Raw genomic sequence first — 21,113 nt, 5'->3', positions numbered from 1 at the left:
TGTGACAATGCAAATTGAAATGTAACTGGTGAAACCAAAAAATAAAAAAAAAAATGTTATACTATGCACAGATAGAATTACAATTGAAATAAATAATTTTTAGTAATTACTTTAACGAATTATTTTGTATTGTCGAAGTAACCCGTACAACGAAGGAGAAATAACTTGCAAAGTCGATAGTGAAAGATATTTCTTTCCCTGAATGAGTTAAAACAGTCGATGTTTAAGGGAACTAGCCTAAATCTTTGATTAGAAATAAGCAATACCTTTATTGTTATGTCAGTTTGTACATTTATTGTACAAATAAATATCATACAGTATATTTTTAAGCAACTATGGCGATTACTTAATTACATAAACACAGGTATATAAATTCTGCTAATAGTATCTGATTACAAGATGTAACTGTACATCAATTCACGATAGATTACGATAGATTACGATTATTAGTTTTGAATCATGCCTTAAATATTAAACACGTATATTGAAACTTGATTTTTTTTTCTTCTTTTCCTAAATAATGACATCGAAGAACAATTCAATTTCTTGCCTTTATTAAATCGTGTGGTTATCCATTTTTCTTTTATATAAATCTTTCAATAGGAAGAGTTAATACGTAATTTATCAGATCTCTTAAGACTTAAGAGGCTAACTGGCGACCTGCGACTCCTTGTCCCTACTTTCCTGATCCCTAGCGCTATCCCCTCCACTGCATCCATCTCCCCACTACATTGAAATTTCCTCGCCGTGCACGAGCCCCACTCTCTCACTCAGAATTGCAAGCAAGTGGAGGGAGTAGTGCCAGCGATCAGAAAAGTAGGGACAAAGGCTTGCGGACCACTTAGCCATCTTTGTCTTAGGTAATTTATGAATTTACTTCACAATACGTTGGCATTTCTTATTTTAATTGTTATGATAAGAAACAAAATGGCATTGAATTTACAAAGGAGGAGAAAACTGTAGTACTTCAAAGAGTTAATTAAATGATCCTCGGATAAGAGATATAACGCGGTAAATAAGTTAATATAAATTGACTATTCAGTTACGTTCTCTGCATGCACCAATGTAACTGTATAAATGAGTGTACACCTGATAACGCGTTTCTTGTCAGATACGTTATATAATATATAAAATACACCTTTACACTTTCTAGTTAACAATTGAACACTTTTTTTTCTCTCTCTCTCATCTAGCACAGTGAGGTATATTGAATATCATAATGTTCTCGTCACTGGCTCCCTAAAGATATAATACTATAATTTGAAACAATTTTGCGTGGTCTTTCGCAGGTGTATAAATCTATGGGGGAATTAGATGGACAATTATAAATATTTCATAGGCTATTACATCGCTAAGAATTTGTAAATCGATAAAAAGGTTATAAGGTCGTAACAATGGAAGACAAAGATCAGGCTATAAATGGTAATTCAATGCTATGTTAACTGTTGTTGTGATACTAGCGTTCTGGCTAAAACGATCATGTACAATGGGATTTTATACATCTCGACTACATTCGTGCCGTTTTAACTTGTCGTCGAATTTTTTCGTATACGAGTATAGGTGTATGAAAAAATTGTATTCATTAAAAAGAAAATGCTTCTGAGGTCGAATGTTTTTGTGTAACAATTTCGTCGACTCGCGAGAAAAGAATGACGTTTCGCCGTAAAACGAGTTCAGAAGTAACGAATGAAAACAAAGAACACTTTCAAGATAAATTGGAACACCTAGGCAGTAGTATATTCATTACGTTATTAGCACGACTCTAGAAAGAAAAATAGCTTTCAGAAAATGAAATCGCAGGAATTTCCAAGTACCAGGATATTTCAGAATTTAACGATGTCGAACTTAATGGGAAGTTAAGTTCAAAGAGAATTCAGCTTCAAGACGTTTAAACTTTAAAGTATATGGCACTATGGATCAATGAATTGAAGAGATCGAACGTCGAAAGCTCGATCCATTTTAATTTTCGTTTCTTATTTTATCGTAAAATGAACGATATAGATATATACGACCATTAAAACATGATCGGATCACTTGATTACTATTATTATTTTCTTGTACTCTAATCGAATGAATCTGGCAGCTGTGAAATTAAATACAAAAAAAAGGAGAAAAATATTCCTCTGTCAATATCGTGCGAGAACCATCGAGGTGGTCTCTTCTTGGATATATAGGAAGACTGCTACGAACAGAACGGGGGGAATAAAACTGCTACGTATTACACGTCGCCGTTTGTTCTCGAGGAATTATCATCATGCTTACTGAACTTCGTTTTCGACATAGAAATATTGAAAGTTCGGTGGGGGTAGGTGGGAGGAAGGGGATTTGTGCGACGATTTAACGAGCAGTGTTGAGAAGGAAGGGAACGTTGCTCGTCGTCCCTGTCGACAATTCACGAGTTCAGCCGATCGAATTCTGTCGATCTCGGTTTCATATGGAGGTGGTGGTGTGATGGTCCGCCCCGTTCTGGGCCTGTGCGTTGTGCGGCAACGAAGCCAGCTCGTTTCTGCTCAAATAGTTCACGATCCCGGCTCCGAGGGAATCCCCCACCACGTTCACCGTCGTTCTGCAGCGATCCCTGCGGATTCAAAGGCGAACGTTTCGTAAAAATTCGCATGAAGGAGAAACTAACCTAAATAAACCTAAATCTAAACCTAAACTAAACTTGAACATAAATGAATTTTGAACGAATTGATGAAAGATGTACGAAAATCAAGAATCAACGTTTCGTGAAAATTCGCTTGAAGGAGAAACTAACCTAAATAAACCTAAACCTAAACCTAAACTAAACTTGAACTTAAATAAATTTTGAACGAACTGATGAAAGATGAACGAAAATCAAGGACCAACGTTTCGTGAAAATTCGCTTGAAGGAGAAACTAACCTAAATAAACCTAAACTAAACTTGAACTTAAATGAATTTTGAACGAATTGATGAAAGATGAACGAAAATCAAGAATCAACGTTTCGTGAAAATTGGCTTGATGCAGAGATTGAACAAATTTGAAACGAAAGAAACTTACAGCAGCCAATCGACGGCGATGACTAGGAAGACGTCGTCAGCCGGAAGACGGACAGTATCCAGCACCATCACCATCGTCACGAGGCCAGCTTGCGGAATACCAGCTGCACCGATGCTTGCGGCAGTCGCCGTGATACTAAAGAAATCTCAGTATTAACTGCTAAAATATTTTTTTAACCGTGTTGGATGGTGCCATGCGGCGCGATAGCGCTTCCTCGACGTAACTGCGAGAAACGCCAGGCAACGCAATAAGAGTAAAATTAAAGTAAAAATTGCCTATTTATGCACGTGGTCTAGGTTTAATTAGGATAGGAAGCAATGTGACTAACTACCCTACTATAATGCGCTATAATCACCAAACCAAGCGCATTATACAGGGTAGAAAGAAAAGTTCGTCCGTGGCTATCATAGATGAATTTTACACCTTCGATTTGAATTGGAAATACATGTAAAAAAGTATTCAATGGATTCGATTAACTGGCGGCCGCTACTCCTACTTTCCTGATCGCTAGCGCTATCCCCGCCACTGTATTGAAATTTTCTCGTGGGGGTCATATGGCGGAGAGATTGACGCAGTGGAGGGGGTAGCGCTAGCGATCAGAAAAGTGGGGGTAAGGGCTCGTGGACCGCCAATCAACCAGCTCTAATTCAACCGAGCTCATTGAACACTTTTGTTTATTTCATGCAAATGAAATAACTTTGTCGTATGATATACATCCTGCCAGTTGCTTCAAAATTTACTTTTAAACAACTGACAATACACTCACATTATAAACAATAACTCAACATTTCGTTCGCGAACTCTTACTTATAATTTTCACTCTCAAACAAATAAGTTTACTAGACGTTACATAAGAAGCCGGATAAAAAAAGTCGGAGTTGTTGTGAGATATATTTGAGAAAAAGTTGCAGCGCAAAAATGGTTAAAAATACAGTTGGGTGGCAGTTCCAGCGTTACAGAGGAAGAACGCAAACTATGCCCTAAAGATCGTGGTTACCTGACTGCTACCAGCTGGCCGAAACTGAGGCTGACTTGACGCACTTGCGCGATGAAGATCGCAGCCACCGCCTCGTATAACGCTGTGCCGTCCATGTTGATGGTGGCACCGATCGGCAGTACGAACCTGGTGATTCGTGGATCGACGTTGTTCCCCTCTTCCAGGCAGTTGATCGCGATCGGGAGCGTCGCTGAGCTCGAGGACGTGCCGAACGCGGTGACCAACGCCTGGGCCAGGTTCGATATGTATACGTACGGGTTCCTCTTCGTTATTATAAAGTACAGCAAGGGGAGGACTATGAACCCGTGTATGAAGAGGCCGATCAGAACAGTGAGGAAGTACATTCCTAGCTGAGCGACCACCTCGTCCAGCGATTGCATCTCGGTGATTTTGGCGGCCACCAGGAAGAGAACGCCCACCGGCGACAACCTGGAGAATAAAATATTCCACGTTTTATAAAAAAATTGAAAAACAATTTACCATCACGTAATTAACCCTTCATCTTTGGCCATTGTGAATATGCTGTCAATGACAACGGGACAACTGCCACCACTTCGCCGGATGAGGGAGCGTAACAGTTAAATTTTGCCGTAAAACGTAACGTTTTATAATAACAACATAATGTTTTACAGCAACAACGCTTTATAAAAGTGTTTAATGATATAATTTTGTACGAAATACAGTAGCTCCCTTCTGCCCCGACTATGGACACTTAAACGAGGAGGTGTAGTCTACCAGTTGGCATCATATATCGCTTGTTTTGTGCAAGTGTTATGTTTCACGTTAAATAGCGAAGAGTGGGGGGATATAGTCCCAATTCCAAGAATTGGTGGGGGTAACCACTGGTCAGTTACAGGATCCAAAGTGTGGTCAGTTACGTGAGGGCTACTGTACTTTGACTACAAGATAGTGTTTCGTCAAATGTGAATTTACCAAATCACCCAGTGAGTAATCAACATCATGGCGCTAGACAAGGACTCGAAGAACATGAGCAGCGGCTTGCCCTGTTCCTCCATTTTTCCCAGTGTTATGCCCAGCACCGTGGCGAACACGACCAAGCCCATGATGTTTGTCCCCGACACGCTTTTTTGCACTGGTTCCCAATAATCTATGTTATCTGTTCCAGCAAACAATATATTGACGCGTTAATTTAAATTCATTGTTGAATGATTTGTGACTTGTTAAATCTTTGGACAAATGTATAGAAAGAATCTACAGTTTCAACCTGTTGTGCTGTTCTCTGGTTTCTGCATTTCGGTCCTGTGTTGAGAGATACACGCCTCTACCAGGTTTGGGGGGAACATGTTCCGAAGTAAGTCCATCAGCGTGTCGACAGTCGAAACATTCTGAGATCGTTCTTTCGTCTTGATCTCCGGATTGTTCCCTACGCCCGGTTGTATGGTGATTACTAAAATGATACCTGAAGGAAGAAGAGAGGAACAGTTCATTATTATTGAAGCTGCTATCGTGTCGAAAAATTTTTCAAATTACTTTTCAAAGTAATATTATTTCAGAAATCATCTATTTGTAAAATAACGAAATTATATTATTAAGTATTTCATATAAAAAATTAAATTAATTAATTTCTAATTGAATAATTTATTCTGAATGATAATTTAAAGACGAATTTTCAATTGTCAAATAAATTTACTTTCCCAAATAATCAGAGCTCTCCAATTTATTATTTTTCCACAGTATTATTTGCACAGCTTCAAATTCCTTATTAATTATAATTGAAATCTATTATTTCAAAAATTTATTGACAAATTGTTATTCAAAATAAATTTCCAAGTCTCGTTCCACAACTTTTGTTACTTCTGCCACAGACGAGGTATGTATATTCATATACCTGCTGTTGCTCAGTCGGTACACTACTGTTACAGTGTCACGACGTTATCCTTCACCTGCGATATCCCACCCGGTAAACTGCCGCGCTACTACTCTCGATTACGTAACTACGAAGTAGCCAGAAATCTCTCGTTACTTAGCCTCTCTCACTGACCTAGTATAACAGCGCTAATAGTGGTTACCATGTAATACACTATAGCGCGCATGCCAATTTTGCCGCTCAATGACAGATCGAGAGATCCAATGGCCGAGACCAAGCTGGATATAATCAGCGGCAAGATCAAGCTCTTCAGCATCCTCAGGAACAGATCTCCTATGTAGTTGATGTACATGATCTCGCGGGGCGTCCATCCTTGGCTCCGCATGTTCCTCAGGATAATACCGAGGACCACGCCCCCGAACACACCGGCGACCGTTAACATGGTTAGAGAATTGTGCCTGAGACATGATCGAATCTTCTCCTGTCTGGTCTTTGGCCTCTTGCTCGGCTCTTGGGGGTAGTACGAAGTACGTTCGACGATCTTGCGCTGCGTATCCGATCCCGACAACGGCGATCTGAAACAGAGGGCCGTTCAGGGCGTTGGGTGAATTTCAAAATTCAAGAATCCTAAATTCTTCAATTGTGAACCGTAATTTTCGGAATTTAAGACATCGCAAATTCTTTAATTGTGAATTTCAAAAATTGTGAACCGTAAATTTCAGAATTTAAGAATCACAAATTCTTAACCTCTTGCGCTGGAATGACGTGCGTCGAGAATTTGATGTCTCAAAATTGCAATACTTTCTCAGTTAATAATAATAGAACCCAAGCAAAACAAATAATAAAATAATAAATGTATACTTCTCAATAATTTCTAACCAGCGATATCATACCGACGAGTTCACAAAGAAAGCGACGAATTATTGTATATGATTTGGTCACTCGTTATGGTCCGCAATTAGCTGTCAGCGCAAGTGGTTAAATTGTGAATTTCAGAAATTGTGAATTGTGACTTTCAGAATTTAAGAAGATCGAATTCTTGAATTTAGAAAATTATGGATCCAAGAATTTAAGAATCTTAATTTTAAAACGACAGTCTCTGCAGAATTTCACAAGATAAAAAGAAAAAAAAAGAAACAATGACACCGTTCAATCTACATTGAGTTATGGCGGAATAGAACAAGATTACGTCACGAAAGCGTTCGCAAAGGAATCGTAAATAATTCGATCGTCGTACACGCGCAGCCTTCGGCGTGTTGTATCTCGTTTCCAGTTCGCCAACGCAGATCGTCGTCCCTCGGGAAGGAAATTTTGCGGAAGTGGAGTAACGAAACTTTGAAAAAGAGGCAATTTGTTGTGTCCATGGGATTAATTGCGAGAGTTAATCCCTCAATAATGTCAACGAGCCTGGTCACTTGGTCAGTTTGATAAATCGACGGCGAAGTATTAACTGACTAAATAACATGGTTATCAGAAAAAGAAAACGGGGCAAGAAATTCTGGAAAGATTGTAAATCATGTTGTTTTCTCCGAGTTCTGTGTATATTCATTTGATCATTTTTACGTAGCAGCTGTGAATTTCCATGACTACATAAACGAATGCAGTTTTATTTCTTTTTCTTTAATTTTTTTTTTCTTTTTTGCATGATGTGTCATTATTTGCCCATTTGCATAGGCGTTGGCATTGACCACGCGTGGTCACGAACAGCATCTTCGATAAATTTTATATCTGTTCGTTCGTCTGCGAACGATCGGGAAACTCACATCATATCACGAGATCTGAAAAGAGTTGAGAATTTTTGCGCGTTCGACTGACGAATTATATACATATAATTGTTCATATATAGCCATTATATATACTCAACAACCATATGTGTGTGTGTTGTGTAAAAATATAAATTCATATACGTGTGTGTGTGTGTAAAGTATATATATATTTGTCCTTTTAAGCGTATTAAAAGAAAACGAAAATACAAAAAGGAAGGAAAAAGAAGTAGTGAAACAATAAAAAAATAGAAACGAATCTTTTCCTTGCAGTAACGAAAAATGTAAGACAGAGTGCTTTACTTTTAATTGACTGATTGTAACTCGCATGTTTTATTTGTTTTATTCAGTATACAGTTTCGATGGAGAGGAAAAAAAGAAAAGACGATTGAAAAGTTGTTCACCCGTGTTGCTAGTGATGCAACGAGTTAAGATTTGTATAATTGCGTCAAATGGACAACTTTCCTGATCTTTGCATTTTTGACTCGAGCTTACTTTGGCAAGCACCATAAATATATACCCTCCTCCGCGCACTCGAGGGAATAGAGACGCTACTTTTCATCGCTGAGCATCATTTACGTAATGCACGCGAATAGCAATAAACTTTTTATGGAGTGTTATTTCAGTGAGCGACGGTGTGAAAGGTTGAAGGCCTTGAATGAAACGTTTCATTGATAAGTAAAAAAGACGCGTATGCGTACTATTTATGGAGATGAGCATGTCGCATAATAAATTTCACATAATCGCTTAAACGATTAGATACGATATCGATTATGCGTTATGTTGGCATTTGACCGTGTAGATACAGGGTGGGCCGAAAGTCACTTCCTACTAACAAAAAAAAAAGAGCAGAAATTTGCGATGGCGGTCGACATTTGAAAGAAATAATTTTTAAAACGTAATAGAAAAAAATCATGTTCGAACTTGGATTTAATTTAAAATGAAAATTAGCTAATTAAAAAAATTGAAAAATTAAATTTAAAATAAAATTAGCCGAGTCAATAAAATTAATAAGGTTAATAAAATTAGTAAAACTTCTTGTATTTTGATGTTATTTATGAAATTTGTTATTGTAAATTTAAAATAAAATTAGTTAAATTAATAAGATTAATAAAATTAGTAAAGTTTCTTGTATTTTGATATTTTTTTAAGAAAAAAAAAAAAATAGGTGAGAGGAAATTTAATTTTTCGCCCTACTATCAACGAAATACTTCTTTCTCTGTTCAACGAAGAATAAAAACAGCAAATTTTGCCCTTCAAGTGACTGAAATTTATCTAACTCACTCTGCAAGTTTCTTCGTCCCTCGGAATATTCAACGAAGAATAAAAATAACAAAGTTTGCCTCTCGAGTGACTTAAACTTGTCAGTTCTCTCCGTGAGTTTCTCGAAATACTCGATACTTCGAAGTTTCCAATAGAAAAGTAACAAATCTTTGCCTTTCGAGTGACTTAACCTCTTGCGCTGGACTGACGTGCCACGCATGAGAATTTTTTGTCCCAAAATTGCAATATAGTATTCTCAGTATTAAGTATATTTAAATATAACCCAGGCAAGACAAATAATAAATTTATTACTTCTCAATAATTTCTATCCAACGATATCATACCGATGAATTCAAAAGAAAAAGAAAGCGACGAATTATTGTATACGACTCGGTCACTCGTTATGGTCCGCAATCAGTTGCCAGCCCAAGTGGTTAACCTCTTGACGTACGTCACGCACATCGAGAATTTTTTGTCCCAAAATTGCAATATAGTATTCTCAGTTTTAAGTATATTCAAGTATAATCCAGGCGAAACAAATAATAAATTTGTTACTTTTCAATAATTTCTATCCAGTGATGTCATACCGACCAGTTCAAAAGAAAAAAGAAAGCGACGAGTTATTGTATACGATTCGGTCACTCGTTACGGTCCGCAATCAGTTGCCACCGCAAGAGGTTAAGTTCATCTAATTCTTTGTATCCCTGGAACTGTTCAATCTTTCAAAGTTTCTAATACGACACGTGGATCGTTTATCCGTATTTCAAATTTGTCATCCATCTGATATGTCCGTTTGAAATATACTTGCGCAATCTCCTTCGTCGTCAAGTTTCAGACGCCCGTCATCTTTTATTTTTATAATCCGAAAGAGTGTCAGATTTCCGCGAGTCGTTTTTCGCGATCGCGTCCCCCCCACGATCAACGTTTCCGCTCGCGCGTTTGACAAATCGAGAGAACAAAGCAAATGTCGCCCGATAACGTCCGTTTGAACCCAGGGGGTCAGTAGTCTTCGTTCTGATTCGATTGAGTCTCTTACGAGCGACCTCGTGTTAAGTAGGCCTTAAGGAGAGCCTACAAGCCGATCAATCTTGAAAGTCTTGCTCGCTCGCTCGTTGCCGATGACCTTGTGTAGGAGATACATACATACGTCGCCCCTTCGGCCTCGTATCTTGAACCGCTCGCTGTCCCGGCGTTGTTACGAAATTTTCAAACGACGAATACTCGAGTCTCCTCTATATTGAAACGTGCAGAACGGTTTGAGTCTTCGTAGAGACTGATCCAATCAACCGCTTGATCCTCGCGGGTTCACATTCCACACATATTTCGTAGTGGAAACTACTATTCTTACTCTCGTGTTCATTTTCGTAGATCTCTCTTTATCTCTCGATGAAATTAAAAAAATTTATTCCACTTTCAAAAAAATCAACTCCTTCTTATTGAGAAAATATTGCAATTTTGGGGGGAAAAAATTCTCGACGTGCGTGGCTAGAGGCGAGAGGTTAACCACTTGCGCTGGTGTGATAAGGCCCTTATCATTTCCATTTCTGGTTAGGGACAGGATAACAATAACTCACCAGCTAGAAATATGACCAATGTTGATTGTAATAAGATCCAGCAACCAGATAACAATAAATGGAATGCGACCATTGGTCCCCCCACATCGGTACCAAACACTGTATAAATACCCGTCACTCTTGAATAAAGGCAGATCGGTGTTGTACCCTAATTAGTGCATATCGTTTTTCTGTCGAAACCTCTCCCGAGAGATTCAATTCGCATATACCTTTACTACGGTAGATTTTGACTTGTTATTCTGTCTCGTATACAATTCATATCGTTTCATTGAAACCTTAGCATTTGAATACTACGGCTTTCATTTGCAAGGATAAGATTAAATACCTGTGACGTTACCTTACTAATTCTACGCAACTAACGATCACTGTTTCTTATTGAGACGTCGATAATATTATCTTAGTCGCGTGACACTGGCAACTGATTGCGGACCATAACGAGTGACCAAACTGTATACAACAACACGTCGCTTTCTTTTTGAACCCGTCGGTATGATATCATTGGATAGAAATTATTGAAAAGTAATAAATTTATTATTTGTTTTGGCTGAGTTATACTTAAATATACTTAAAACTGAGCAAATATTATTGCAGTTTTGGGACAAGAAATTCTTGACGTGCTTCATTCCAAGAGGTTAAAGATTATTTCACTCGTGCACGTTACGTGAATCATCCGGGTATGTATCATTTTCGAGCGAGAGTTCTTCCTTGCCGACAAGGTCGCGCTATCGTCGAAGCATTTCGACAAACTGGCATCGACGCTGTCCCGAGATTAATCTTAACTGGCCCGGCAATTATCAAATTGTACTTTCACGGCGCGTACTTCAGGAGCAATTGACACACAGTTGTTGATTGACATCACTGTGGCGGAAATTCTGAATCGGTGGCTGCGGTGTTTCTGGTATCCTTGGTATACGTGAGCTCGTTCGAGAAAACGCTGGAAAAGGACGACGAACGAAGAACAAATAGAAATTTTTTTTCATTCTTGCCAATGTGAATAACGCGATTCGAGAAATTTAATAGCCTCGAGCAAAACGCTGTTCAGTTGTCGCAAATGTGTCCTTTTACGCGAATTTATTAGCCGAACCGGTGATGCAACCGATGAGTTGCGCGACGGAGAAACTTCATCTGCCTGTCAATGTCGGCTTAACCCCTTGCGCTGGCAACTGGTTTGCGGACCATAACGAGTGACCGAACCGTACACAATAATCTGTCGCTTTCATATTCTTTTGAACTCGTCGGTATATTACTGGATAGAAATTACTGACAAGTAATAAACTTATTATTTGTTTTGTTTCGGTTATATTTAATATATTAAGAAAATATTGCAATTTTAGGAAAAAAAAAATTCTCGACGTGCTTGGCACGTCAAAAGGTTAACCACTTGCGCTGGCAACTGATTGCGGACCATAACGAGTGACCGAACCGTACGCAATAAATTGTCGCTTTCTTTTTGAACTCGTCGGTATGTCACTGGATAGAAATTACTAAGAAGTAATAAATTTATTATTTATTTTGCCTGTGTTATATTTCAATATGTTTAAAACTGAGAAAATATTGCAATTTTGGGATAAATTCCCGACATGCGTGGCAAGAGGTTAACCACTTGTACTGGTAACTGATTGCGGACCATAACGAGTGACCGAACTGTACACAATAATTAGTCGCTTTCTTTTTCTTTTGAACTCGGTATGATATCACTGTATAGAAATGATTAAGAAGTAATAAATTTATCATTTGTTTTGCTTACATGGGTTACATTTAAATATAATATTAAAACTGAGAAAATGTTGCAATTTGGAACAAAAAATTCTCGACGCTAGCTTATGGAGTTAACGGCGATCAGGGACAAGCAACACGGAGGTTCTAGGCTCTGTAACGAAAAAAAAAGAAAAAAAAAACGCGATTGTCCTATGATTAATGAGGGGACAGGCAAAATTCAGAGGACAAAACGGATGATTTTCGGATGAGTTCGACGCTTCACGATGAAGGAAAAAACGACCGCGATCTTGCGACGACTAGACAATGACAGACAAGCGAAACTCAAAGGACGAAATTGAAGGTCCGAGCTTCCACGAATAAAAAAAAAAAAAAAAAGCAAGAAATACAATTAGCAATGATGAAGGGAACTAAGCAAAACTCAAAGGGTTAAACCATCTGTAAACGGATGTTCGACCGCTTCGAACGAATGGAAAAAGTGAAAGGCGACTTCGCGACGTTGGGGAGCATAGTATACGATTGTCAAAATGTCAAAGGCGGAGTGCCAAAGGCAAGAAGAGACGTGGCAGAAAGAAACGAAGCGAGAAGAGGAAAGAGAACGGTGGATACGTACAGTTCAGTGGCGACTTCCATGATGCCCGTCTGTAGTGCTGGCCTACGTTTGCGTGGTGTTGGTGTCCCGACGAAAGACGGTGGTCACCCGTTCGCATAGAGCGTCACTTCCGGTTAGCCGGAAGCGGCTGCTGCGTGTGTCGTCGCGCCCCGATGGGGAAGGGAAGGCGGCGGCGGCGGCGGGAGAGGTCGAGAGGCTCGAAAAAGGGATCGACGATATCCGATCCGTTGATCCGTTGATCGCCGACGATGGTATTGGCCTCGGCTTCTGACTTCTTGGACCGCTGCGACCGTTGTTGCCACCGCAACCAGTAGAGAACCGAGGGAAGAAAGAAGATCGAGTTACTTAGTTTGTTAGCACGCACAATTGATGATGGCCTGCGTGGAACTTATTTCTGCGAACGTACGAATCACGCGATGGTATCTTTTCTTCTTCTTCTATTTTTTTTTTTTTTTTCTTTGGCTTCGACGAGGGTGAGAAAAGTATATAAATGTTAAAATATATGTACGTGTAGGAGTTTGCAGAAGCTTTTACTATACCATACTATTGTATTGCTATAGCATATATATATATATATATATATATATATATATATATATATATATATATATATATATATGTATTAATATTAAATATTAAATGTAATATTTAATTGTAATATAAAATATAAGTATTTAATAATAATATTAAATATAAGCCACATTGTGTATATAATATATATATTATTTACTATATTGTATATATATATATCATATTATATAGAAATGTACCACTTTTGGAAATACTCGTGCCACTTTTGGAGACACTCGCATCACTTTTGGAAATAGTCGTGCCACTTTTCCATCACAGAGTGACGATCCTCATTCAGAGCGTTGAGCGTCGAAACTCTTTTTGTTATTACATTTCCCTTTCGTTATAGAGTATCCTTTACGTGAAGTTTCAAAGTTACAAAGTTTCTGTTACACGCCGAGAGTTAACGTTTACACACTGGGCTGAAGTTCCCAAGGGTAGCAAAAATAGTGTTACCAAGGCGGCAAAACTGAGAATGAAAAATACCGCGACAGTTCGAGGACTCTGATTAACATCTGGAATTTTGTATCTATATTCAATTGTCACACGAAAGTTTAGAAAATTATAATTTTAATTGTATAATAATTATAATTTCGAATATACAATTATAATTAATAATTTTCGAAATATTGCAAACGCGAGCCGAATCGAAAGAGACGAGTATAAGTCGCATAATCCGGAAGTGACTGACAGACGTTGAGGAATCGTGGTGGGTCGTTCTCCAAAAACAGAACGAGAATGTTGCAAACCTTTTGGGGATGGAAGGGGGAGATAGGCGCGAACACTTGCCCCCAAAGAAGGGAAGATCGAGCGTTTCAATGAAAACGTACATACGTTCGTACGTTGCGTACGTAGTTATGTAGGTGCTCGCGTACCGGGTTTGATCGTCGATGGGTGCTCGTACTCTCTCGGGCCAGGAGAGGATGTGTGCTGATAGAGCTCTCAATCTGTGCCACCTTGGGTGGTACGATTAGCTATGGCGATCCCCCTACGACGATCTCTTCCTGCCGTGCTGGCCTATCATCGTCAGATACATTACAAATACGCGCAACTACGACCCCATCGGGAGCACCGGGTTACCCGTCTATTGTTTGTCGCCTGTTCTGGCTCTCCCTGGCCTCTCTCTCTCTCTTCTCGAATCACCTTCCTCCGATCGGTGGCACACACACCGATCCCTTCCTTCCGACTTCCACAATGAAGCTCCTCTTCCTCCGGCTCTTCTCTTTTTTTCCTAACGGGATTGAATCGACGATGATGACGATAATAATGATGATAATGACGATGTCGATGATAATGACGCTGGCGGAGGATCCCCGATCGATGAGCGATTCCACGCCGTTGTGGTGGAAAGTTTCTTGAGATCGATAATGGTCTCTCGATCTGTTGAAGGAGAACAGGTCGATTAGTCTCTTTCAATTTCAGGCGTTTTTTTTTTTTTTTTTTAATCTAGTTTCCATGCACGCAACGCTGACCCCAATTTTTCCATCAAATTTCTTTCCAGTGTGTGGAAAAGATTCGTGGTTTGTCGTAAATTCGCGAGTTCGTAAGTGCGTGAGTAATATAAGTAAAACACGTTTTGCCTTTACCTTGTTTTACCTTGACGCTAGGATTAATGTTATCGACGATTAATGCGTGAAACTTTTGTCAGAAAATAATACTGAAGATTAAAAAAAGAAAATGTGTAGAGGAACTTTGTAACATAATAGAGTGTACGAGCTTTTTCTCGTATATTTTGCGAAAAATTATTTAAATCTTTAAAAATACGTCTGTAGAATGTCCAACGAATGTTATAAACTGGTCATTTTGATCATTTTGGTGGTTCTAGTGTTAAAATTCCATTGACAAAAAAAGCGAACGAAAACAGAAAAAAATGGTAGTAAAGGTAAAATCTTCTCCTCGGTTAAAACTCGAAAAAAAAAAAAAAAAAATGGCAACTTCTTTTCGATAGGCAGCCGCCCGAAAAGAGGAAGGAAGTCGTAATGCGTTTCTCGTTGACAGGAAGGGTCGAGATGGGTCAAGTTTATAATTGATTTCGCCCGGGTCGTGCGCCGAATCAAACGAGGAACGGCCAACCGTAAGTCTCACGAAGCTCGCGTTTTTAACCACTTGCGCTGGCAACTGATTGCGGACCATAACGAGTGACCAAACCGTATACAATAATTCGTCGCTTTCTTTTTGAACTCGTCGGTATGTCACTGGATAGAAATTACTAAGAAATAATAAATTTATTATTTGTTTTGCCTGAGTTATACTTAAGTATACTTAAAACTGAGAGAATATTGCAACTTTTGGATAAAAAATTCTCGACGTGTGTGGCACGTCATTCTAGCACAAGAGGTTAACCACGTTGCACTGGCAACTGATTGCGGACCATAACGAGTGACCACACCGTATACAATAATTCGTCGCTTTCTTTTTGAACTCGTCGGTATGTCACTGGATAGAAAGTACTAAGAAATAATAAATTTATTATTTGTTTTGCCTGAGTTATACTTAAGTATACTTAAAACTGAGAGAATATTGCAACTTTGGATAAAAAATTCTCGACGTGTGTGGCACGTCATTCTAGCACAAGAGGTTAACCACGTTGCGCTGGCAACTGATTGCGGACCATAACGAGTGACCAAACCGTATACAATAATTTGAACTCGTCGGTATGATATCACTGGATAGAAATTATTGAGAAGTAATAAATTTATTATTTGTTTTGCCTGGATTATACTTAAATATATTTAAAACTGAGAAAATATTGCAATTTTGGGACAAAAAATTCTTGACGTGCGTGGCACGTCATTCCAGCGCAAAAGGTTAAAGTCCTAAATCGCAAAATCCTTTCGCGTACGAGAATGTTCACGCGAGAGAGAGAGAGAGAGAGAGAGAGCAAAGCTTAGCAAATAGGTCACTTTTGTCGTTTCACTCGAGTCGAGAGGAAGAAAGATTTTAACGCGAATACAATACTTTTCGCGTGGCCGTTATTTAGGCCATTAGAGCGTTTCTGGGGGAGTCCAGAAGCAACGCGCGCCCCATTTGCAAAATGCGCGCTATCAAGTGTCGTATCCTTTCCTCCTCTCCCCCCCCCCCCCTCAGATTTTGCCAAATCTCATCGACACAAATACACATATTCTGACTGTGCTCGAGAATCTCGATAAGAATCGATTCTTACCTCGTACTAGCGACGACGAATGAAAAGACAGAGAAAAAGAAAAATGATGATTCTCCGACCATTGTATATTCGTCCGTAAACTCGCACAAATAAATCGAACTATAAATCATATTACGTTCGCGCGATTCGCTATTAGTCATCGGCGTGTGTTCATTGTGCGATCGTAATGCGCGTGTTACGTGATCGTGAGTCTGCATAATTTAGTACACAAGAGGGAAGCTGAAGAGAAAAAAAACCATTGATTATCATGTCCAACTGCAGAGGCATGGTTTCTCGAAGTTCAAGATAAACTGGCAAATGTTAGACAAGTTTCTGTGCTTGCAAATTTTTGTACATATTTATGTATTTGTTTTTTTTTATAATATATATAAAAAGACACATATATATTTTTTATATATTTTATATATAAATTGTATATTTATATTAACAACATATATATATATACATATATATACATATATATATATATATTGTATAATATAAAATAGATATATGTATCTTTTTATATATTTTATATATATATATTGTATAATATAAAATAAATATATGTATCTGATAAAAAAATACATATATAAATATGTATCTTGTTATTAACCTTTTTAAAAAGGAAAAGTAAAAAATGGAAAACTGACGGAAAATCAGTATGATTAACGGACACGTGAATTAACGTGGAACTTACTTCAAAGTGTTGCACGATAATGTTCATTCATTTATACTACATAAAATAGCCCCACAACCACGAATTACCGGCAATTTAATGAACTATTATAAAACCAGACCGTGACGCAATCAGCTGATGATATACAAGTAGCTATGGGATCAAAACGTAGGCGGAAACTTCGGTTGTTCTTTGGTGGACGCTTCTTCGTTTCGATGCGAGTGCGCGCTCGGTCGCGTCAGATCGCGTCTTTAATTTATCAAACTGGTCAACAACAGCGCGTGCAGTATGTCAAAAATATGCTGCTATATTCTAAACGTGTGTAATTGAAATCAAACGATAGGAAGAAATGGATAATTGGAATGTATCGAAAGTAAAATTTCATGCTCTTCAATTTTTTTTTTTTTTTTTTTGGTTTTTTTTTCACACGCAGTAGTAGTATGATTTAGTCAAATAGATCGTTATAGACCGATCATTGTGTACTGTTAAATGGGAAGAGTATTTTCATTATTATGTCAAGCATGTGCTTAACCATAAGTAACACCTAACTATAAATAATTTTATTAATTTTATTAATTTTAAATTATTACTATAGTATCATTTTTATTATAAAACTTTATTTAATTATAAATTACATATATATATATATATATATATACAAAATTTATTTAAACTTGTATTTTAAAATCAAATTTAATTCTGTTTAATGTAAATGGATAATTTTATATAAACTAAAATTTTATCTAAAAACACTTTCCAGTATCTTTGTATTATGTTACGACTTATTCCTGTTAGAAACTAACGGGGTGAAGAAATTACTTTTTGAGGAAAATCAAATTTCGCGCGTTTTGTGACCACGCAGATTTGTTCTTCGACGCATGCGCAGTTGACTTCCCGTCTTGAATTTCCCTGGATAACCCTCAAACTTTCAAACTTCGCGACTGCAGTCGCGAGACTGTTACATCATTTTTTTTCTTTTTTGTTACGAGCCTCGAATCAACCAATTTAGCCTGAATTGCAAGGATCGCTATAATTTTCAATTTTGCACGGATATTATTAACCAGGCATTATATTTTCTCAGATGACGAATATATCGTGCGAATATCCCCCCTCCTCTCCGACGCCACGCAAGAGCATACAGATAAAAGAACTGTTTTTCACAGATCTCAGAAACGACTTTTCTTGATATTGTTCCAGAAACAATAACCTTGATCTCCAATAACCATGTGACCTAGGAAATACTCTCAAACGAGCAACAATTATTATCAAGCTGCTTGTATTGGTTAGTAATTTTAAGATACGTAGTTTAAAAATTGCGAAATATTCTAATTGTTTCCTCTTCTTTTCTTTTTTCCTTTTTTCTGTTCAAAGAGAATCAATTTTCCGTAAGTCTGGAGGATCGTGTTTCAACATAAACTGTATCAACTGTATCATCTGATTCGCGTGATTCTCAAGCAGGATATCAGCGTGCATATCAATAAATACGGTTAATCGTCATTCAGAAACGCAATCACATTCTTACGTAACTGAGACCGTAAATGATGCCCACTGTGCGTTTTTGTTTGCACGCTTTGGACGAGGAAGGAACAATAACAAGCTCGACTCTCCACCGACCACAACATTGAAACTCGATCGTTCAAGTATCCCAAAATCTTTTCCTCCTTGTTAATTCTCTGTTTTTTTTTTAAACAGGTGTTGCAACGAGTGCCCAGTGTCAACGATGTTACGTAACCGGTGAACGATGTTACAAAGAAAATCAGAGGCAAGATGCAAATAACAAACGACCAATTTTCAACGAGTTCGAAAAAAAGTGAATGTCGTGTATTTTCGATGAAGCAGCAATTAATCTATTTTCGACTGATTTTGATTAATAGCTCCGTCTCTCGTTGACGATGCGATATGATCCGAGACTCGAATCTGCTTCTTTAAATTTGAAGATTGAACAAGCTACAGTCCCGTTTCTACTCGCACGTGCAACTCGAGTTGGAAAGAAGAATAGATAAAAAAGAATTTAGAGTAAACAGAGAGCCGCAGTAGAATTTCCTAATTTCTAGAAAGAGAAGGAGAGCTTTTTCAGATGTATAAAAGAAAGAAGAAGACCTAGTTATTGGCAACGTTTCTCAAAAGAGAAATAAGAGCAATTTGACTGGAAGTGACTTGATTGTTAAAAACGTACCGTTTTGTTAGAAACGATGCTAACGTTCCACGGCGGTATATTCTAGTGGGTCATAATTGCACCCTGTATTATTCTTGAATGTAAACATACCAGCAATGAAGCCTGAAAAGATTTATAGAAGAACCACTTGTCTCCGCTCAATAACAAAATTAATACGCGGTAAGAATATGTCCACTGGAAGAACAGAATAGAAAGGAATAGAGAAGAATCTGTCCATGGGTGACATGTTTAAGCACAGGCAGTAGTCTTTGACTTTGCTGACAAATAACTATTTGTTGAAAATCATCAGACACAATTAAAACAAGTATTGGAGAGACATTGCAAGGTGCTCCTGTACTTTTCAAGATATAACCCAAAATATGGACAGTATGTTTCTTGTCCATTTCATAATGCAATTCTGTATCATTGTGTTGCAAAACATTTATGAATAATGTGAGACTGACAAAATTCAACACAGTCTATTATTAGGTAAATCGTTAGATATGTAGAAGTTTTAATCAATGCAATTTCTACAATTTCGATCGTCGATAATTTATGTCTCTGTCCACCAATCTCAAATTTACATTTTCTAATCTCTGAACTCTAAAGAGTTTTCAAACTTAAAATGAAAAAATCTAGAATTATTTCTACAATGTTTTACAGTGAACTCGATAATTTTATTTACATATGTATTTTCATTTCATTCCACATTAGGTAAGCCAAGAACGTAAGATTTATTTTTGTTGTTAAAGTTGCTTCAAACTTTTCATTGATTGTTTAAAAGATACGAGAAGTAACAGTAGACTCGCATGTCTTTTATAACAGATATGAATACGATTTCATGTTGATCCGGTTTAAATAGCACAATGCTTGGCATTACGCCTACGATTGTACAGAAATTTTCAGATGTACACAATTAAATATAGGTTATATTTTAAAAGTACATTTAGTGAAAGACTAATGAAAGACCTTAAAAAAAAAAAATATGTTTCTTTACACAACGAGAAAGTTTCAATTGGAAATTAAATTTTGCAACATTGTCTATTCAATCGGTAAAGATCAAAAATATATCAAAACCATATTTAAGCGTGTCTTCCACAATTATTTTTCGATTGATACTCACATCTATATTTACATGATCGATACTTTATCATTGACATATGCATAACATATTTCTTTCAAATTTTCAAATCCTAGGATTTGACTCTAGTATTTCCCCGAGTCAAAGTATAATTTTCCAACTTTTTAACAAACAGAATGTTAAACTGTTCCAGGATCGATTACAATTTGTACATTTAATTGTAAATCGCGAAAGGTTAGAGCCAATAAAACAAACCGCACGACCAAACAGTATGATTAAGTTTCTTACCTGTGGCAACTGCGTCGATAACTTTTCTCGATTTCTGTATTTTGAAACAAAACACTTCGCGTGCACATTAAATATACCGATCCCGAGTTGCTAGTAAAACGCGTTCACGAAAACAGTTGTTTGCTGCTGGAGAAACTGTAACAGGCTCGTTTCGACTCGAGTTTAATGGAAAGAGTAAAGGACTGTGCTAACACGATGCGATTCACTAGTTATATCGCGTTTTCGTGTATACCCTGCGATGACAGTCGCGGGACTGTGCTACAACTAGACGCATGTTATTAAAGTCAAATGTTCGAAAAGCGCGCGGGTGGTGGGGAAGTTGGAAGGCGGGGGAGAAAGGAGCAATTTCTATGAGCCGCGTGATGCGATTGGCGCTCGAGTAACTTTCAGTTGCTGGCTGGACCAATCGCGTTCACATGCC

At 37.8% G+C, this 21,113-nt stretch overlaps 1 protein-coding gene and 1 long non-coding RNA gene across 8 annotated transcripts; one reads left to right on the top strand and one right to left on the bottom strand.

Annotated features, from left to right (window-relative positions):
• Positions 1-249: 249 nt before the first annotated feature.
• On the bottom strand, positions 250-20,972 carry LOC122531698 (excitatory amino acid transporter 1-like). 7 transcript variants are annotated; one of them, XM_043659825.1, is made up of 10 exons: positions 20,693-20,972; positions 14,428-14,727; positions 14,223-14,364; positions 12,778-13,060; positions 6,023-6,423; positions 5,246-5,440; positions 4,954-5,137; positions 4,021-4,449; positions 3,024-3,158; positions 250-2,578 (listed from the first exon to the last, which is right to left on the bottom strand). In XM_043659825.1, exons 4-10 carry the CDS (start codon positions 12,795-12,797, stop codon positions 2,431-2,433), a joined length of 1,512 nt encoding a protein of 503 aa, XP_043515760.1. In that variant the 5' UTR covers positions 12,798-13,060; positions 14,223-14,364; positions 14,428-14,727; positions 20,693-20,972; the 3' UTR covers positions 250-2,430. The 7 variants fall into 7 exon arrangements, with proteins under 7 accessions (XP_043515760.1, XP_043515761.1, XP_043515758.1 ...); XM_043659826.1 differs by having other exon boundaries at positions 14,491-14,727; XM_043659823.1 differs by having other exon boundaries at positions 14,178-14,727.
• Positions 17,990-19,294, top strand: LOC122531700. Its single transcript, XR_006307357.1, has 2 exons — positions 17,990-18,450; positions 18,540-19,294. It is a non-coding gene; the product is annotated as an uncharacterized LOC122531700 (long non-coding RNA).
• Positions 20,973-21,113: the final 141 nt, after the last annotated feature.

The sequence above is a fragment of the Frieseomelitta varia genome, unplaced genomic scaffold (assembly GCF_011392965.1).
Source record: "Frieseomelitta varia isolate USP_RPSP 00005682 unplaced genomic scaffold, Fvar_1.2 scaffold_412, whole genome shotgun sequence".
NCBI lineage: Eukaryota > Metazoa > Arthropoda > Insecta > Hymenoptera > Apidae > Frieseomelitta > Frieseomelitta varia.
This window is presented reverse-complemented; position numbering and strand designations above follow the sequence as displayed.